The following is a 21,697-nucleotide window of genomic DNA, read 5'->3' on the forward strand; positions in this document are numbered from 1 at the left end:
AAGTTACACATAGCACCTCGCACCGTGTTCACCATCTCTTTGTATTTACACTCCACCTTCCATCGTGGACATCGCTGAGTTTATGGTTCTTCCTCGTCCTTCCTGCCCTCATCCGTCTGTCACTCGCATCACAACCTAGGTATGTGATACATAGCTTGAAAATAATGAAACAGCGATCAGTAAAAGTCACTTTTTTCTGAATATGCATATATTAGTTCAAATCTGGCAAGTGACAGAGAAAGGGGTGGGGTAGGAAGGAGAGCAAGGAACATGAAGAGTTGGATATGACTTGGTGACTGAACAACAATTCCCATCTTTCGTTACTAAGAAGTTTATAATTTCTGCTTTGACGACATACTTTAACTCAAGAATTGTTCATAAGTGTGTGTGTGGGTTTGTGTTTAATTCCTATGTGTGTAGATTTTATACACTCTCTGTCATTGACTTCCCTGGTGGCTCAGATGGTAAAGTGTCTGCCTACAATGTGGGAGACCCAGGTTCAATCCCTGGGTTGGGAAGATCTCCTGGAGGAGGAAATGGCAACCTACTCTAGTATTCTTGCTTGGAAAATCCCATGGATGGAGGAGCCTGGTAGGCTACAGTCCATGGGGTCACAAAGAGACACGACTGAGTGACTTCACTTGTCAGTAAGCTATAATGAATTGTGGTCAGTAGGCATGGCCACTGTAATTTCTTTCTTTCTTTTTTTCTATACAGAGCTAGAGCTTTAATTCCAGGTTAACCAGCAAGGAGACTGGAGGCAAGGCTCTGAAATGTGTCTTTGCAATCTGTAATTTCTGACTCCTGAAAAATACTAAGATTTTTCTCTGTGGCCTGATCATGATTATATTCTTATATGTGTGGGGTAGTTGGGTACAAAGAGAGAATGAAGTAAAGATATATATGGATATGGGGCTAAATGCGTAAAGAAACATATTTAAATTATTTAAATATATTTAATTTATGTAAGCCTCTTATCCTTCTTCATCAGAAGGCAGACAGACTGAAAACCACAATCACAGAAAATGAACCAATCTGGTCAGATGGACCACAGCCTTGTCTAACTCAATGAAACTGAGTCATGCCCTGAACGGCCACCCAAGAGGGATGGGTCATGGTGGAGAGGTCTGACAAAACATGGTCCACTGAAAAAGGGAATGGCAAACCGCTTCAGTATTCTTGCCTTGAGAACCCCATGAACATTATGAAAAGGCAAAAAGATAGGACACTGAAAGGTGAACTCCTTAGGTCAGCAGGTGCCCAATATGCTACTGGAGAAAAGTGGAGAAATAACACCAGAAAGAATGAAGAGATGGAGTCAAAGCAAAACAACAACCAGTTGTATGTGACTGGTGATGGAAGTAAAGTCCAATGCTGTAAAGAGCAATATTGCATAGGAACCTGGAATCTTAGGTCCATGAATCAAGGCAAATTGGAAGTGGTCAAACAGGAGATGGCAAGAGTGAACATTGACATTTTAGGAATCAGCAAACTAAAATGGACTGGAAAGGGTGAATTTAACTCAGATGACCATTATATCTACTACTGTGGGCAGGAATCCCTTAGAAGAAATGGAGTAGCCATCACAGTCAACAAAAGAGTCTGAAATGCAATACTTGGGTGCAATCTCAAAAACGACAGAATAATCTCTGTTCATTTCCAAAGCAAACCATTCAATATCACAGAAATCCAACTCTATGCCATGACCACTAATGAAATTGAATGAAGAAGCTGAAGTTGAATGGTTCTCTGAAGACCTACAAGACATTCTAGAAATTACACCCAAAAAAGATGTCCTTTTCATTATAGGGGACTGGAATGCAAAAGTAGGAAGTCAAGAAAAACCTAGAGTAACAGGCAAATTTGGCCTTGGAGTACAGAATGAAGCAGGGCAAAGGCTAACAGAGTTTTGCCAAGGAAACGCACTGGTCATAGCAAACACCCTCTTCCAACAACACAAGAGAAGACTTTACACATGGACATCACCAGATGGTCAATACTGAAATCAGATTGATTATATTCCTTGCAGCCAGAGATGGAGAAGCTCTATACAGTAAAAACAAGACCAGCCACTGACTGTGGCTTAGATCATGAACTCCTTATTGCCAAATTCAGACTTAAATGGAAGAAAGTAAGAAAAACCACTAGACCATTCAAGTATGATCTAAATCAAATTCCTTTCGATTGTACAGTGGTAGTGACAAAAAGATTCAAGGGATTAGATCTGATAGAGTGCCTGAAGAACTATGGATGGAGGTTCATGACATTGTATAGGAGGCAGTGATCAAGACCATCCCCAAGAAAAAGAAATGCAAAAAGGCAAAATGGTTGTCTGAGGAGGCCTTACAAATACCTATGTAAAGAGAAGGCAAAGGCAAAAGAGAAAAGGAAAGATATACCCATTTGAATGCAGAGTTCCAAAGAATAGCAAGGAGAGATAAGAAAGCCTTCCTCAGTGATCAATGCAAAGAAATAGAGGAAAACAATAGAAATGGGAGAGATTAGAGATCTCTTTAAGAACATTAGAGATATCAAGGGACCATTTCATGTAAAGATGGGCACAGTAAAGGACAGAAATGGTATGGACCTAACAAAAGCAGAAGATATTAAGAAGAGGTTGCAAGAATACACAGAAGAACTAGACAAAAAAGATCTTCATGACCCAGATAATTACAATGGTGTGATCACTCACCTAGAGCCAGACATCTTGGGGTGTGAAGTCAAGTGGGCCTTAGGAAGCATCATCAGTACGAACAAAGCTAGTGGAGGTGATGGAATTCCAGTTGAGCTATTTCAAATCCTAAAAGATGATGCTGTGAAAGTGCTGCACTCCATATGCCAGCAAATTTGGAAGGCACAGCAGTGGCCACAGGACTGGAAAAGGTCAGTTTTCATTCCAATCCCAAAGAAAGGCAATGCCAAAGAATGCTCAAACTCCTGCACAATTGCACTCATTTCACATGTTAGTAAAGTAATGCAGTAATGCTCAAAATTCTCCAAGCGAGGCTTCAACAATATATGACCCCTGAGATTCCAGATGTTCAAGTTGGATTTAGAAAAGGCAGAGAAACCAGAGATCAAATTGCCAACACATGTCGGATCATCAAAAAAGAAAGAGAGTTCCAGAAAACATCTACCTCTGCTTTATTGACTATGCCAAAGCCTTTGACTGTGTGAATCACAACAAACTGTGATCCACAGTTCTTAAAAAATCCACAGAATTCTTAAAGTGATGGGAATAACAGACCACTTGACCTGCCTCCTGAGAAATCTGTATGCAGGTCAAGAAGCAGCAGTTAGAACTAGACATGGAACAACAGACTGATTCCAAATCAGGAAAGGAGTACGTCAAGGCTGTATATTGTCACCCTGCTTATATAACTTATATGCAGAATGCATCAAGAGAAATGCTGGGCTGGAGGAAGCACAAGCTGGAATCAAGATTTCTAGGAGAAATATCAGTAACCTCAGATATGCAGATGATACCACCCCTATGGCAGAAAGTGAAGAACTAAAGAGCCTCTTGATGAAAGTGAAACAGGAGAGTGAAAAAGTTCGCTTAAAACTTAACATTCAGAAAACTAAGATCATGGCATCCAGTCCTATCACTTCCTGGCAAATAGATGGGGAAACAGTGGAAACAATGAAAGACTTTATTTTGGGGGCCTCCAAAATCACTGCAGATGGTATATGCAGCCATGAAATTAAAAGACGGTTGCTCCTTGGAAGGAAAGCTCTGATCAACCTAGACAGCATATTAAAAAAGCAGAGACATTACTTTGCCAACAAAGGTCCGTCTAGTCAATGCTATGGTTTTTCTAGTAGTCATGTATGGATGTGAGAGTTGTACTATAAAGAAAGCTGAGTGCCAAAGAATTGATGCTTTTGAACTATGGTGTTGGAGAAGGCTCTTGAGAGTCCCTGAGACTGCAGGGAGATCCAACCAGTCCATCCTAAAGGATATCAGTCATGGATGTTCATTGGAAGAACTGATGCTGAAGCTGAAGCTCCAATACTTTGGCCACCTGATGCGAAGAACTGACTCATTGGAAAAGATCTTGATGCTGGAAAAGATTGAAGGCGGGAGAAAACGGGGATGACAGAGGGTGAGACAGTTGGATGGCATCACCAACTCAATGGAAATGAGTTTGGGTGGACTCCAGGAGTTTGGTGATGGACAGGGAGGCCTGGCGTGCTGCAGTCCATGGGATCACGAATAGTCGGACCCGACTGAGCGACTGAACTGACTGACTGAGTTATTTAAGTTGTTTCGTTAAATTTCTATGTGTGATAATAAGATCCTCAATAGTCTTCCATTAATTTCTGAGAATTGTTATCTGTTTGTGACTTTGCCATTTATTCTTTGTATTTTCAGTTTTTCAATAGATATTTTGTTGCTCTGTGGTCGCATGTTAAATATTAATCACTTTTAAATAATTTTTATCACCCCTTCTCTTCATGTGACTTCTCATTATCTCTTTCTTTTTTCCTTGAAGTGTATTTTGTCTAATATTATTTTTATACCTGCTTCCTTCCTAACCTGTGTCTGTTATATCTTCATTTTTAAACTTCCTATATAGCTTTCATTTTATAAATATTTCTGGTAAACAACTATAATGCTTCCTAATTTGAAAGGCTCTTTCTTTTATAAATGAATTTATAAAATTCATATTTATTAGAATTAGTAATGTATTATAATTTTACTTTGTGTTTCCTGGTTATTGTGTGTTCTTCTTTTTTCCCCTTCTTTTCCCACATCTTTTATCTTTTTAATGGAGGCTCACATTTCTTTGTTCTGTTTTTTCCTCTTATTAACTTAGAAGTTATACTTTGCATTTATATTTTCTGTGAAGAAAATTCTTAAATTTTTAACACTCATAATTGATCTATTTTTCTGCCAATATTTAGAATTTTAATTACCTATATCCACACCCTAAAATGCTTTTTTTGCCCTTTGTTCCATATTTTCTTCCCCCCAGCACCTCTTGTATCAATGTAATCTAAGATTTGGATACTACATTGTAATTGCCTTATCTTTTTCTTGTACTTTCATTTCTTCTTTTTGTAAAAGATATAAAACTTAAGAGTAAACTGTCTCTTTTTTAAAACTTTCTTCGTTCTTTCTTCCTTCCAATATCTTATTTCCCATATCTCCTATTTCTAAGTTTTTTTTCCCTTCTTGACAGAATATATAATACATTAAATCTTTAACGATTAGTTTCACCTCAAGATACATTTAGTTGTGTGTATGTTCTACTACCATTTATACCACCTGCATCACTTGATTTTTTTCATATTGAGGACACAAATGTCAGATTTCAGAAATGTTCTTGTACTGTCACTTCAATTATTCCCATCCTTCTGGTGGCTTTTCTTTAAGTGCTTCTATCAGGTGGTCTTTGAACTTTCTGTTTCCATTTTTCCCAAAAGAAAAGAAAAAGAAAAGAAAACGATAAGGAAGTTATGATCTAGCATTAAAATCTAGGATTATATCTATATAGTAAGTGCTGGAGGGAAGGAATGGCACCCTACTCCAGTACTCTTGCCTGGAAAATCCCATGGATGGAGGAGCCTGGTGGGCTGCAGTCCATGGGGGCGCGAAGAGTCGGACACGACTGAGTGACTTCACTTTCCCTTTTCACTTTCATGCATTGGAGAAGGAAGTGGCAACCCACTCCGGTGTTCTTGCCTGGAGAATCCCAGGGATGGCGGAGCCTGGTGGGCTGCCGTCCATGGGGTCTCAGAGTCAGACACGACTGAAGCGACTTAGCAGTAGCAGGAGGGAAGGAAATATGGAATGAAGGGAAATAAAAAACATTTTAGGGTGTGGGATATTTTAAATTCCAGATATTGGCAGAATAGAAGATGTATGAGTGTTAAACATTTAAGAATTTTCCTAATAGAAAATTTAAAATGAAAAATAAAACTCGCAAATAATAAGAGGGAAAAAAAAGAATAAAGAAATATGAGCCCCCTTTATAAAGAAAGCAGATACAAGATAACGGGAAGGAGGGAAAAACAGTCTAATGCAGGCTTATAGAACCACTCACTCTTTGCACCCTACCTATCCTATGTATAAGTTTAGCTGTGTGTGTGTGTGTGTGTGTGTGTGTGTGTGTGTGTGTGTGTTTCATTCAAAGACTTCAGATTTTATGTATAAAATTACTTTATAGGATTTGAAGAGAAAGGGGAAGCCTTCCAAATGATCACCTCTGTTATTTCTTCATGTTATTTCTTTAGGTGTAGCAACCAGGACAAGGCGATTCAGGGTCAGATGAAGAGAAGAAGGAAAAAAAACCCAAAAGTCAGTTAATGGACTTAGTCTATGTGTATGAAGCAAAGCTTTTGCAAACACATAAATATCAAGTGATTAACCTATGCTCTGCACTTGTTTTTTTAATTGTGTACACTCATTATATATTTTTCATTTTCAGGTCTTGACTCTAATCATGGCCAAACCTTATGAATTTAATTGGCAGAAGGAAGTTCCTTCCTTTTTGCAAGAAGGAGCAGTTTTTGACAGATATGAAGAGGTAAGGGAGTGTTATTAATCTTTTCTCTCAAAACATGATTTTTTCATTCTAATTTAATTACAGTATTGAGTAAATAGTATTTGACATAAGTAAGAACATCTTGGAGATTTATGAGTTGGAATAGTTGGAAAGAGTCAAAGTTACGAGATAATAATAATGATAATAATAGTATAATTTATTGAGCACTGTCTCTGCGCCAGCTATAATAAGGATGATGACAGTATAAATTATCGTGTGCTCAATGTGTGCCAGAAAACTTTCTAAGCACTTCCTGTGTAGTATTTGTTCAACTCCTTACAATGACCTTATTAGGTCATTGCCACAATTATGCTTATTTCACAGATGGGTTTCATGGACTGATAGTTTTTGCTTAATCAAGTGCTTTAGGCATTCTTTCCTCATAAAACTTTCTATTTGTCATACATGTAATAGCGATCAGACTTTGTGCTGGTCACTTGCTTTGCTCGTCTCATTTATACAGACCAAGTTAACCGCAGCTTTGCGTACTTCTGCTTCTACCACTTATTGCTTGTGCCCTTAAAAGGAGGCGGTGGCTCCAGATTTTCTAGAAACCAGGGGCTTGGGTTCCCCAGTCTATTCAGCCCCTTTGCATTGTTAATATGTTGTTTTTCTTAGATTTTACTTGACTTTGAAGTGACTTTGGGAGGGGTATGTGATGAAACTCTGTTGCCTCTACGGTGAAGTAAGATGCAAAACCTGCTCAGACTTCACGTAGAGTCAGAATTAGTTCATTTCAAAATCTATGGAATATATGATATGTGGCTTCCCAGAGCTTCACATCATCAGGCTTTTCTCCTGAGGTCTATGGGCTGACACGACTCAGTGATTAGTTGACTTGGCTTTTCCATAGCGTGTAGCATGATGCTTTCTTGGTTTGCACCATAGTTGCTTTGTGTAAACAAAATTGAGGAAAGAAAAGGATGGACTCAAATGTGGTCAGTGTTCTCTGTAGTGAATCGGCGTTTTAGGGTGACAGTTACTTATATGACTGAAGCTTTACTGCTTCTCTGTAAGAACAGAAAACCACATTCTGCTATAAGAAGAAACAGAAAACAGTTTTCTACCACCTGGAGGCAACCACTCTTAACTCCTTGGTAGTTTTTTTCTAGTCTTTTTCTACGCTCTCTCTCTCTTTTTTTTTTCCTCTTCCATCGACATAGAGTAATCTTTTGAAAATGTAAATCAGAACCTCTTCTTCCTCTATTTAAAATGCTTCCATGACTTTCTGTTGTATTATAGGATGAAGGAAATGCATCAGAATGAAATACAAGGCCTTCCATAATTTGACTCTTACCTAATTCTCCAATCTTGTTCCCCACTAGTTTTCTATGCACATTCTTGGTTTGAACATTAACAATACACTTACAATTTCCCCAATGAACTATTCTATTTCATGCTTTGTATATACTGCTGCCTTTTCCTGAAATGCACTTATCCCTCCTTGTTTCACTGGCAAATTCCTATTCATCCTTTAGAACCCAAATGAGAAATCTTTATTCTTTAATATCTTCCTTGACCCATTCAATAAGAATTGATCATTCCTCTGTGCTACCTCTTGGAGAAGGCAATGGCACCCCCTCCAGTACTCTTGCCTGGAAAATCCCATGGATGGAGGAGCCTGGTGGGCTGCAGTCCATGGGGTCGCTGAGGGTCAGACATGACTGGGCGACTTCACTTTCACTTTTCACTTTCATGCATTGGAGAAGGAAATGGCAACCCACTCCAGTGTTCTTGCCTGGAGAATCCCAGGGATGGGGGCACCTGGTGGGCTTCCGTCTATGGGGTCGCGCAGAGTCGGACACGACTGAAGTGACTTAGCAGCTGTGCTACCTCTAATGTACCCTTGCACATATTACACTGTACTCACCTTTTTATTTAATTTTTTCATCTCTCGTAGTATACCCTGAGTTTCTTGAGGTCAAGGGCCATATTTTACTTATCTTTTTCTCTCCAGGGACTAGCAGAATGCCTGCAACTGCCAGATTCACTGTATATCTATATTAGATATCTAATATCTAATGTCAAAAGAGATTTTAGATGTAATTGATCCCAACCCAGTCTGGTTTTATTATAGTTTGTACATTTTCTTGATAATTGAAAAGGTGAGAGGACATAGTAATCCCTGAGATCCATATGAAAATCTATACTTCAACACATTCAAAATATTAGGCTAAATCATGTTACATTTTCATCTTTTAGGTTAAAAATGATCAGTATCAACAATTTGATATAGTTCAAACCTGAAGTGAAGAAGTGAAAGTTGCTCAGTTTTGTCTGACTCTTTGCGACCCCATGGACTGTATAGTCCATGGAGTTCTCTAGGCCAGAATACTGGAGTGAGTAGCCTTTCCCTTCTCCAGGGGATCTTCCCAACCCAGGGATCGAACCCAGGTTTCCTGCTTTGCAGGTGGATTCTTTATCAGCTGAGCCACCAGGGAAGCCCAAGAATACTGGAGTGGGTAGCCTATCCCTTCTCCAGCGGATCTTCCCGACCTAGGAATTGAACCGGGGTGTCCTGCTTTGGAGGCGGATCCTTTCTAAGTAAGCTATGAGGGAAGCCCACAAAGTAAATTCACTTGCCTACTTTCGTCCACTTCTCACACCTTGGCAAAGAAAGCCAAGACTAGCTTGGATGCATTTCCAAGCTTTCTTCCAGGTACACAGGGTCTAGACTGAGTCCCCGTGCCGCCACGATGATCACAATTGCCCTTCACTGTGAGCTGACAAGAGACATCTCTCCCTGAATCTGCTAGAGTGCCCCGAAAGATTTGCAGTTTTCTGAGACAGTTTCCCAGGCTCTGAAAATCTATAGGATAATTTAAAAATACTTCCTGGCTTTCAGTTCCTCAGATAAGGTCATTTTGTAGAGATTAAATGTAGTCACTGGCTGAGAGTTTCTTTTGTTGTCATATAAGCAGAAACCTATTAAAGAAAAAGTACTTTTTTGGGGTAAATTGTAATGTGATTTGATAAACTGGAAGTTTATCATCATCCTATCATTTTTATTTCTCATGATGGTTTTTTGGTTTTAGTTATTAATCATCACAACTCACTTATATTTAGAAAATACTGATGACTTTCTAAAGGCATTTGCTTTCTTCCAGGTTCCTCTGAAAATGAGATAAAGCTAGAAGAAAAGAGATCATAACAAGTATTAAATACAATCTCATTAAGCTTTCAACTTTCTTAGCTTCTTAAATACATCTCTTCATGAAACGTATAAAATTGGTGTTGACCTTAAAAATAAAAGTTACTTTACCAGCAAAAATGTGTTTATTTAGGAATAGCAGAGGAATTGCAATTTGAGACAAACACGCTATAGTAAAAGCCATTGACAAGGGACCTTCCCTGGTGGTTCAGTGGTTCAGACTTTGCCTTCCAAGGTAGCGGGTACTGGTTCTCTCCCTGGTCAGGAAACTACAGTCCTACATGCCACATGGCCAAAAGTCCAGGAAACATAAAGTGGAAGAAATATTGTAACAAATTCAATAAAGACTGAAAAAAAAAAAAAGCCATTAACAAGTCCAGCTAATGAAGGAGGGCAACAGTATTGTTGAGAGAAAAAGGAAGTTGGGAAGGGTTGTTTTGAATAAAAATCCACTGGAGAAAAGTGAGGGCGGGGCGGAGTGGCTGCTGCTCACGGGCGATCTGCTGGGCTGGTTGACTTCTTGTGGGAGAGGCCATGTAACATCTTTTCCTTTGGGGGGCCTGTATTCATTTGATGGTTCTCTCCAGTGATGATTCTTCTCTGTAACTGATAATTCTGAGGCAGTTTCCCAGGCTCTGGAAATCCAGAAGATAATTAAAAAAGACTTCCTGGCTTTCAGTTCCTCAGAGAAGGTCATTTCAAAGAGGTTAAATGTAGTTACATGCAGTGGTCGCTTGTGAGAGCTCCCCCTCCTGGCCTCCCAACTCCGTTTTAGTGAGGTTTCCCTTTATTAAAGTCAGAAAGCCAAAGAGTGTTTCAAACAGACTGTAGCCAGCTTTGCTTATTACAGTTGAGCCTTGAACAACATAGGTTTGAACATGAACAATTTCACGGTACACTTTTACACAGATATTTTTCCCAATAAATACCTACCATTTTTTGTTGTTGTTGTTTAGTTCTAAGTTGTGTCCAACTCTTCGCAACCCCGTGGGCTGTAGCCTGCCAGGCTCCGCTGTCCATGGGCTTTCCCGGGCAATAGTCCTGGAGTGGGTTGCCATTTCCTTCTCCAGGGGATCTTCCCTACCCAGGGATCAAACCCACATCTCTTGCATCTCCTGCATTGGATTGTTTCCCACTGGGCCACCGGGGAAGCCCAAATGCCTACCTTAGAAGCTTGCAGTCCTCAGAGGGCTGAATCTGTGGAAACAGCGGATATGGAGGCCTGACCGTAAAGTTATAGTCAGATTTTTGATTGCCCTCCTAGATAGCATATTGAAAAGCAGAGACATTACTTTGCCAACAAAGGTCCGTCTAGTCCAGGCTATGGTTTTTCCTGTGGTCATGTATGGATATGAGAGTTGGACTGTGAAGAAGACTGAGCGCCAAAGAATTGATGCTTTTGAACTGTAATGTTGGAGAAGACTCTTGAGAGTCCCTTGGACTGTAAGGAGATCCAACCAGTCCATTCTAAAGGAGATCAGCCTTGGCATTTCTTTGGAAGTAATGATGCTAAAGCTGAAACTCCAGTACTTTGGCCACCTCATGCAAAGAGTTGACTCATTGGAAAAGACTCTGATGCTGGGTGGGATTGGGAGCAGGAGGAGAAGGCGACGACAGAGGATGAGATGGTTGAATGGCATCACTGACTCGATGGACGTGAGTCTGAGTGAACTCCGGGAGTTGGTGATGGTCAGGGAGGCCTGGCGTGCTGCGATTCGCAAAGAGTCGGATACGACTGACTGACTGAACTGAACTGAACTGAACTGAGGTTGGCACCCCTAAAATCCCATGTTGTTCAAGGGTCAACTGTATTTTCCTATCTTGTAAGAGTTGGTTCTTTGGAGCCACGGCCATTAAAATATTTAAGGCAACAAAATATAAATAGATAAGGCTTGTTTCTACAGTTTTTTGCCTGAACAGCAGTGAGAAATGACAACTGACAGCAAGTGGGAGGAACAGGAATTAGAACACAACCTGATCATGCCACAAACGCCACAGCAAAGGGGCCTTTTGTGAAGGAAGGGTTGAATGCCTTCAGCACCGTGTGGCAGCTAACGTTATCATGACGGCCCCAGGGATCGGGTAAACATTAAATTGTGTTCCACGTGTTGGTTTGAAGAAGGCAGGGAAGTGTTCAAATCAGTGGGTGAGCATTCACTAGGTCAGATTAAAAAAATAAAAATACTCACTAAACACTGTTTTAAAAATATGTATTCTTTTGACAAGAAATGTAACCAGTGCAACTGTATTTAAGTATTATTTTACTATTTCTGCTGAAGGATTTCTTTTGAGGTAGCCCCAAATTTCAGAAACTGCAGCCTGCGTTGTAGCCTCTGATTGTATTCTCATGCCGCTTCAGTAGCTCTTTATCTAACTTTACTTGACTTTTAAATTACTTACATGCAAAACCTGTTTTGTTTTCTAAGTAATGCAACAAGTGATGCAAAAATCTTCAGAGCCGTTTCTCTTGCAGAGGAGAGGAACGGCAGTGCGCGTGCAGCCCTCGTGTTTCTGATTCCGCTGGCTTCCTAACTTCCCTTCTGGGTCCTTATTAAAAGCTGGAAGACCCTGTCTCCTGGCTATGAGAACCCTCCCCAGCCTTTCCTAGAAGTCCTTGGTACTTACAGCATCCTCGAAATACTCATCTCCTCAGTGCCTGCCTTTTATTTTTATTGTGACTGCTCTTAAGTATAGCATCTGACCTACTTCATTTTTTACCTTTTTGGCCTGCGCTGTGCTTCGTGCGGGATCCCATTTCCGCAAACAAGGCCAGAACCCACGGTCTCTGAGTGGGCGTGTGGGGCCTCAGCTGCTGGGCCGCCAGGGAGGTCCCTTCCCAGTGCTTCCTTGTCACTCTGTTCCCAGGGCTGCCCCCTGCTCCCGTTTATCTCCCTCCCTAAACACATTATGTTCCCAAACCTCAGGAACAAGGGCGCTGTGTGAAACAGGCCTTTATTAAAGGTTTGGTGGGAGCAGAGGCGAATTCCAGCACTCAGCAGGACACAGTGGAGATCCTGAGGAGTAAATCTCAGTCGGGCTGACAGCTGTCTCTGTGCCACCTTCTTTTTCACCCCACTCTTCCAAGAGACCTGTTGTTGTTATTTTTCTTTCACTTTTTGACCTCTCCCTCAGAATCCTTTTCTAATTCATAATTCACCCTTTTCCTTTTTCCCCATATGAAATTCCTCCTCTCCAAATGAAAACAACAAAAATGCCCTCTCAAGCCCAGGAGGAACAGGGGGAATTCTGGTCCCTTCTCACCCTGCGCAGTGTGGCTCCCGGTCCAGCTCAAACTCTTGCGTCCAGACTCTTGTGAGACCTCACGTTTGCATAATCTTGAAAGAGAACTGATGTACTTAAAACAAACAAACCAAAAGTTTGAAGACGTTTATCCCTTGAAAGCAAAGTGGTCTGTTGTCCTCGAGAAGTGGTCACCAGCAGAAATTTGCAATGATGGACATGGTCTGTATCCTGGCTGCTCTTACCACATGTTAAGAGGATTGTGATACATGGTTGGTAATCTCAGGGTTTTTCCCTCCTGTTTGCGGCTGTCATTTAGTTGCTAAATTGTGTCCGACTCTTTGCGATCCCATGGACTGCAGCCCCCCAGGCTCCTCTGTCCGTGGAATTCTCCAGGCAAGAATACTGGAGTGGGTTGCCATTTCCTTCTCCAGGGGACCTTCAAGACCCTGGGTCTCCTGCTTGGCAGGTGGACTTTTTACCACTGAGCCACCTGGGAAGCCCCTTTCCCTCCTAACCCAAGCACAAAATCTAGACTGCACTCATTTTTCTTAGAGTGCAACAGTTTCTCTTAACAAAATTAATTTAGTTTGGCATTTGAAAAAAAAAATGTGGCCAGTGGGACTGAGGAACTGAGTTTATTAATCTTAATGTTAATTAAAATTTACATAGCTACATGTGGCTGGTGGCTATCTTATTGGACAGCACAATTTTCTAGACAATCAACTCAAACTACAGGCAGATTTTAAAATACCATCCTCTTTTCCCAATGTGCAGAAGGAACTCTCAGTTCACTTAATTGGAATCTACAGTTTCATCAGCCATTTCTTCTCAGTGGTAGCCGGAGCAGAGATTTAGATGTCTTATTAGATGACTCCCCTCAGCTGCCACTGTCCCCACACCCCAGATCCCAGAGTGGGTTGGGCTGCCTTTTTCCTCGCCTGGGACTCTGTGTCTGAGGCAAGCTGCCCAGATGGAGTGCCTTTTCTGGCTAAGCCTTGGTGTTTATTAGCTCCTCCTACGGAAACCCTCAATAGCCTCCCCTGCACACAGACATCACAACCGCTGCTAGGAAAACAGAAACAGTTAAGGCAGTTGCCAACCCCAGAGGAATATGGAAATGGCAGATCAGTCGAAGCTGAAGTAGGGCTGAGTGGAACAGGCTGAATGTGGCTGTCTCCAAGGCAGCTCCGAAGCTGGGCTGTAGGCCTCAGGGGCGCTCCCAAGGCCCAGGCAGCCTACACGCCTGGGCTGTCCATTACTGCAGCGCGGAGTCGTCCAAGTGTAATGTTCAAAAGGCCAAAAGCACCACCCGCACAGAGTGTACTTCGACTTGCAGATTGATTTAGGTCTTCAGTGACGGCACTAGCAGGAGGATAAAGCTCGTTGTGAGAGCACCGGAGGAAGAGGGACAAGGTGTTTTGTCAGGCAGATGCTAAACCAGTCACTGCCCTGTGCTGTGCTGTCACTTCAGTCGTGTCCGGCTGTTTGCAACCCCATGGACTGTGGCCCTCCAGGCTCTTCTGTCCATGGGATTCTCCAGGCAAGAATCCTGGAGTGGGTTGCCATTTCCTTCTCTGGGGATCTTCCCCACCCAGGGATTGAACTGGTGTCTCTTAAGTCTTTGCATTGGCAGGTGGGTTCTTTACCACTAGCCCTACCTGGGAAGCCCATGTCCCTGCCCTAGAGAACAGTAAATCTCCTGGACTAAACTGGTGGACCAGTGGTTAAGACTTTGCCTTCCAATGCAGGGGATATGGGTCCGTTTCCTGGTTGGGAAGCTAAGATCCTACACGTCTCACGGCTAAGGAACCAATACATAAAGCAGAGACAATACTGTAAGAAATTCAATAAAGACTTTGAAAATGGTTCACATCAAAAAAAGGGGACATTCTTCTATAGAAATAAATCATCCTTGGAGAGGCCCTGTAGACATTGCTCCTGTAAAATATGTAATGGATATTAATACATAGCCATATTTTTATCTCATTCTCAGGTTTTGGATAGTTTAAACTGAATTGTACCCATGGAGTCAGGATATCTGGCTCAAAATGTAGAGGGTGGAATTGTAGCCTATTACTTATGTTTACAATGATGGATACTTACAGAGTCATGATAATGATAATAACAGTTACAATCACATTCATTAGTCTTTTGATGCTTAGAGTCAACCTAACAGTAGACATGATATTTAATTATTATTGACAGAACAGAATGAAAAAAATCTGTTACCTTTGTCAGTGCAAAGTAAGGGTACAGATAGGTCTTGGAAAGTAGAAATGGTTGGAGTCAGAGGAAAAACTGGAGGCTTTATAGTCTCAGTGGGAGGAAATGTTGATAGTTGATGGTGCATGAAATAGAGACTTGTATCCATTATTTACAGCCAATCACAAAACCAAATATAGTAAATTTCACATTGGGAAAGGGGAGGAGAAGTAGGGAAATGAGTTCCATGGAGTTCCATTTCTGAATTTTTATCCTAAGGAACCTATACTACATGTGCCTGGTAGATGATGAGCTCAGTTATTGGCTTCATCCTGCTGTCTTCTGACGCCAGGCCCTGCTAGAACTGGACGTGTAAAAGAAAACAAAAACGCGGCGTGTCACTGTTTCATCCGCGGACGTGCATCCTGGCATCTCGGTTTGACGTTGCAGGCCCTCAGCGTGCGGCCCTCGGTGTCATTCCACCCTCAGCCCCGCTCTCCTGACAGTCACGCTGTGATAGGGAAGTAGTGGGTTGTGCCTCTTGTGGGGTCAGGAGACCACCTGAGCAGTGGGTCTGGGGGACTGAGGAGGCCTCAGAGGGCAAGCCCCCTTTGGTTTGGGTGAGTCCATCAGTGGATCAAAGCACAGCTGAGATGAGGGAAGGGTCCATCCTTGGGCAGGGGCCCGGCTGTGGGATGCAGGGGGTGGTTTGTCCAGCTGCTGTTGGGGGGGGTGAAGGCTGGAGCCGCAGCTGCAGAGATGAGCAGTGTCCCCCTAGAAGTGCTCTACTCTCCAGAAAGGCGTTGGCGCTAGATCTTGAAAGTGCTGTGAACTGTTCTGTGTGTGTGTGTTTTAAGCAGGAAAAGAGGAAGGTCTGAATATGACTGGAAAGTGGTTATGCCTGATTACTTGTGTCTGAGAGAGTAGAGGGGGGATTGAATGACTGGCTGAACAGTCATTTAGACACATAGGACATCAGAGAAGAGGTTCAGGGTGGAAATCAATTAGATTTCCTAACCCAGTGGATTTAGAAGGCGAGGAAGAGTAAGGAGTGTGAAACACGATTGGGATTTCTAGTCCAAGAATCTGGTGGGCTCTGATGCTGGCAAAGAGAAGGCCAGAGAATGGGTAATTTATGGATGTGCTGATGTGGTTCTTCTCCCTAAAATGAACAGTATTTATCATTTTATGTTTTGTTGTACCCAAGAAACAGTTTGCGTATACAGAAATCACCTAGGTTTTAGTTAAAAATAAATTGCTCAGAAGGGGGAGTTGACAAGCATAGTAAATTACTCAAGAGGGTGAACAAATGGAGACATTCTGTTCCTTTCTCCGTCCTCCACTCCCAGGGCCATTGTTGGCATCCTGGCTGCAGTGGGCATCGTGAGTGGGGGCATGATGTATAAACAGAAATCTGAGAAGTAGGCAGAAGCCTCATCATGTACAGCAGTTCTGAAAGTCATTCCCAAACAAGCATCATCAGCATCACCTAGAACTTTATTAGAAATGCAGACTCTAGAGACTCCCCTAGTAGTCTACTGGTTAAAAATCTGCCTGGCAATGCAGGGGACACCAGTTCAATCCCTGGCCAGGGAACTAAAATCCCATGTGCTCCAAGCAACTAAGAGCCTGCACACCCAACACAGCCAAAAATAATGTTTTTTTTTTTTTTTAAGAAATGCAGATTCTCAGGCCCATCTGATGGACACTCTGGGGATGGGTCCAGCAGCATATGTTTTAACAAGTCCTTCAAGAGACTTGGACACACACTTGAGTGTGAGACTCGGAGGTTGTATGATGTGGGTGGGGAGCTTGGATTTCTTTCTGACTGTTATGGGAGCCATTTTCACAAGGACTGATGTGATCTGGTTTACATTCTGGTAACAGTTTAGCTGTGCAGAGAATGGATTTGTAAGAGGAGAGGGAGGGCACTCTGGGGATACAGAGTCAGGTTTGAGAACACCAGAAGTCTGATTTAAGATGAATTGGAGTCTTAGTTCTTCCTCTTACTGGGTGTTTCCCCATAGGCAGTTTTCTTCACATCTCAGTGCTAGAAAAGGGGAGCTAGGAAGCAGATGTGTCTGAAGAGTGTGCACTTCCTCTGGGGTGCCTCTGATGTTACCCCCGCCTCCTCACAGCCGTCCTGCTGTTGTCCTCTTGCGCCTTCTTCCCCATTTGATGGAACAGGTGTGGCCCTAGTTGAGCGCTCAATCCCTTAACCTCGCTGGAACAAAGCTGCAGGAGCTAGTGTTAGCCAGGCTTTTTGCAAGAACACCCAGGCCCATTCCTTCCTCTTGACTGGCCTTTGAAACAACAGTGCGGATAATGTCATTTGTGCCCTCAAACCCCCAGAGCTTAGAGCCCATTAGCAACCAGAGCAGGAGGTCTTTAATCAAAGGTCTGTATCGTTTGGAAAGTTCTTGGAAGTATGTGGACCTGAAGGCAAAAGACTCTGATTGGAGCCTTGACCCTGACATTTACAAGTTACGACCTTGGGCCAGTCCTTTCACCTGTCTCAGTGGGCGTCTAGGAGTAGAAAATTGTGGGAAGGTAAATACGTGGTGAAACTAATGCAAGATCAAGGTATTTTAGTCAAGTTTGTGCAGACTCATCTTGGTGCTGACTTTCTGTCTTCTTCATGGCTACGAACTCCCTGGAGCTAGGCTCCATGGAAGTCCTTATTTCTCAGAAGTTTCTGCTTTTAATTAGATGAGGGAAGCTCTGACAAGGCTTCTTTCTGCACCTGTTGATTTCCATTTGCTTTCGACTCAGAATAACCCATATGCAAAGTGGCATATATTGAGATGGCATGTTCTAACACCCTTCAGTGGTTTAAGACTGCAGCCATTTATTAATAAGGATACAGAAGAATGAATAGCACCTTAATTTTGATGGTCATTTATTAATTATAGTCGTTGATTCTGTGGGTCAGCCATCTGGGCTGGACTGGGCACACTCAAATGTTTGCTGGTCCAACTTGGGGGCTGATTGATTTAGGATGGTCTTGAAGGACCATCTCATCTCCACCCTACCTTCTGTCAGCCTCCTGCAAGCAGATGGGACATGCTCTTTCCTGCTTGTTTCTGCTGCCTGCTTTAGAGCAAAGCAGGTGGGGACCTGCTTTGCAAAGCAGAAGGGGCTGCTAAGTCACCTTGGAAGGAGTGTGGTTTCAGGAGGGGTGAAGGGGTGTGGCCCTCTCTGCAATCAACCACTGTTATCGTAGGTAGTCTTTATGTAGTCAGTCATTTCACACTGGAAAGGCATAGAACAGGGGTGAGCACACTTTTTCTGAAACGGACCAGATATTATATATTTTAAGTTTTGCAAAGTCATATGGTCTTTGTCACGACTATTTTGTAGCATGGCAGCAGTCATAGAACATTCAACAGTCCATAGATGAGTGTAAGTTCCAAGAAAACTGTGTTTTCAAAAGCAGGGGCTATAGTTTGCAGACACCTAGCTTGAAAGACAAATAAGGATACATAGGAATGAATAGCACATTAATTTTGACGGTCATGGTGATACTTTTCGTTTTGGGTAATTACTTTTAGCTCCATCATTTTCCCTTATGAATGCCTTATTAAATTTTCAGTTTAGTCATCCTCAACTTCTTTTTCTTTTCTCTGTAATTACATCAGCTTTTGCTGCATAATCAATTACCTTTGTCTTTCTTTTCTAAAATGCTGTAGATTTGTTTGTCTCACTTTTATATTTTTTTTTGCCTCTCTGTAAGGTTTCTTTGCGTTTATATTTCTTCATTTGTTCACTGAGGTAGAAGAAAATTGTATTCTCTGGAGGAATAGAAGCATCTCACCCGTGAAACAGCGTCTGAGTCAGTCTCATGGAAAACTCTAATACTGGAGATTCATGCTCTTCAAGGGCGTAGGAAGAACTTATTTATGGGAAGACGAGACACACGTGCACTAGGAACTAGAGGAGGAAATCTGGGCTGGCTTGATTTTAAGGAGCCTTGATGCGTAAGGAACTGTTGAAAACAAAATGTACCAGTACAACACTAGAGGAAATAAATCATGAGTATGCGAAGAGCGAACTCACTGGAAAAGACCCTGATGCTGGGAACGATTGAAGGCAAAAGGAGAAGAGGGCAGCAGAGGAGGAGATGGCTGGATAGAATCACTGACTCAGTGAGCATGAACTTGGGCAAACTGCGGGAGGCGGTGAGGGACAGGGAGGCCCGGTGTGCTGCAGACCATGGGGTTGTAAAGAGTCCGACATGACTTAGCAACTGAACAACAACACAAAATAAAATTTGAGGAGCTAGTTACTTAGGTTTCTAGAGTATGACTGTGCTGTGCTAAAGGACTTAGTTAAAATTCAGTGGCTAAGTTTAAAAATTGAAATACAGTTCATTTACAGTGTTATGTTAGTTTCCTGTGGACAGTGCTAGTTTTGAGGTTTTTTTTGTTTTTTGTTTTTTTTGCTTTTTTCCTATCTGAAGTGTAAATAGGAAAGGGCACCGTGTTTGCTCCTTCAAGCCTTGTTTATGGCCGCAAGGGAGCAGGAGCTCAGTGCATGCCCGTGCATCCTTTAATTAGGGTTGATAGGCGCAGCCTTGTGGTTCTCCAGGCTGATGGTGAAGAGGCCCCAAGGACATCCTGGAGGCATTTTCTTCGGGATGGCATTCTGTTCATGCGTGTGGCCCAGCCATTAAATTAATAAGAGTTCAGCCAAGTATGAATGAATAAACAGTCAGAGGAAATATACAGCATATTTTAAAGTGAATCATTTTGAAGTCCCTTCTCAAGTAAGAAAATGGCATTTCTTTAAGCTCAACTTCTTGTGAATTCCCTCATCCTAAAAATGATGATGAATGTTTTTGTTGTTACTTCTGGTTTTGTTGTTTTTATGGAAGACATGTTTCATTGCTTATGTTCTCTGAGAGACAGCAGTAAGCGATGTTGAAGCAGGGTCTTAGTTCCCTGTCCAGGATTTGATCCTGCGTAGTCTGAACAAAAACTAGGAATTCTAGTTGCTAGTCCACCAAGGGGCTAGAGGCTAGAAGCAAAGTGGTCCTGGCTCTTGCCCCATTGGAAATCAACAATGTTTCAAGGAGGCAAAAACTATAAAAACAGGTACAAAATTTATTATTATTAGCACAGCACCACTTGTGGGAATGCACACAGGGAAACAGCCTATTTAAGACAGAATCAGACTTCCCTGATAGTGTAGTGGTTAAGAATCCGCCTGCCAACGCAGGGTTCACCGGGTCCATCCCTGTTCTGGGAAAATCCCACATGCTTCCCAGGAACTAAGCCCATGGGCCACAATGCCTGAGCCTGTGTACCGCAGCTATGGAAGCCTGCAGGCCGAGAGCTGTGCTCTGCAGCGAAGAGAGGGCTACATCTGCAATGAAGACTGGCCCCTGCTTGCTGCAACTAGAGAAAGACTGTGCATAGGAATAAAGACCCAGAACAGCCAAAAAGAAAGAACTGCTGAAAAAACTTAGTAAACAAAGACCAAAATACAAATGCACAAATCAGAAATTCACACTCAGAGAGAAAGGGTGTGGGCATCCTCCCTAATGAGGAGGAGCACAGTAAAGAAGCATTTAAATCGTTTATATATCACGGTTCTTCTGGCCTTTGTTTACCTTTGTACAATTATCTCATTTCTTTTTCGCATGTGACCTGTCCTAAGGCCCTCCCTGAGATGCATGAGCATGTTTCTGCCAAGATGGATTCTGGTGCAGAGGCCTGTAGGAAGCTCGGCATCACTCACTCTGGGGGTGGCGCCCCCTCCTTTCTACCCCCAAGGACCTTTCTGGGCAGTCAGGGATGTTTCCTTGACTTCACAAGTGGTCATCTCTTGAGTCCAGCAGAGCTCAGCTGCTGCCATTAACTTTGTCCTGAGGGACTAGGGAAAACAAAGCTTCAATTTTACTGTAGTTGAAGACAGCAGCTCCAGCCCAGGGGCCCGTCTACCTTCTTAAACTTACTACTTAACTTAACTTAACTAGACGGTAGTGGACTGCAGCACGCCAGGCCACTCTGTCCATCACCAGCTCCCAGACTTCACTCAGACTCATGTCCATTGAGTCCATGATACCATCCAACCGTCTCATCCTCTGTTGTCCCCTTCTTCTCCCGCCTTCAATCTTTCCCAGAATCAGGGTCTTTTCCAATGAGTCAGTTCTTTGCATCAGGTGGCCAAGGTATTGGAGCTTCAGTGTCAGTGTCAGTCCTTCCAATGAACACCCAGGACTGATCTCCTTTAGGATGGACTGGTTGGATCTCCCTGCAGTCCCAGGGACTCTAAAGAGCCTTCTCCAACACCATAGTTGAAAAGCATCAATTCTTCGGCACTCAGCTTTCTTTATAGTCCAACTCTCACATCCATACATGACTACTGGAAAAACTATAGCTTTGAGTAGACAGAACTTTGTTGGCAAAGTAATATCTCTGCTTTTTAATATGCTGTCTAGGTTGGTCATAGCTTTTCTTCCAAGAGCAAGCGTCTTTTAATTTCATGGCTGCAGTCACCATCTGCTGTGATTTTGGAGCCCAAGAAAATAAAGTCTCTCACTGTTTCC

The 21,697-nt window shown here is 42.5% G+C and overlaps 1 protein-coding gene across 12 annotated transcripts in view; it reads left to right on the forward strand.

Annotated features, from left to right (window-relative positions):
- PLCB4 (phospholipase C beta 4) overlaps positions 1–21,697 on the forward strand; it is a 485,151-nt gene that overhangs the window by 281,316 nt on the left and 182,138 nt on the right. For all 12 annotated transcript variants that reach the window (XM_070800681.1, XM_070800689.1, XM_070800690.1 and 9 more), the window contains one exon: positions 6,435–6,533. In XM_070800681.1, the coding sequence (XP_070656782.1) occupies positions 6,435–6,533 (99 nt within the window). The remainder of the gene's footprint in view (positions 1–6,434; positions 6,534–21,697) is intronic.

Source organism: Bos indicus, chromosome 13 (genome assembly GCF_029378745.1).
Source record: "Bos indicus isolate NIAB-ARS_2022 breed Sahiwal x Tharparkar chromosome 13, NIAB-ARS_B.indTharparkar_mat_pri_1.0, whole genome shotgun sequence".
Taxonomy (NCBI): domain Eukaryota; kingdom Metazoa; phylum Chordata; class Mammalia; order Artiodactyla; family Bovidae; genus Bos; species Bos indicus.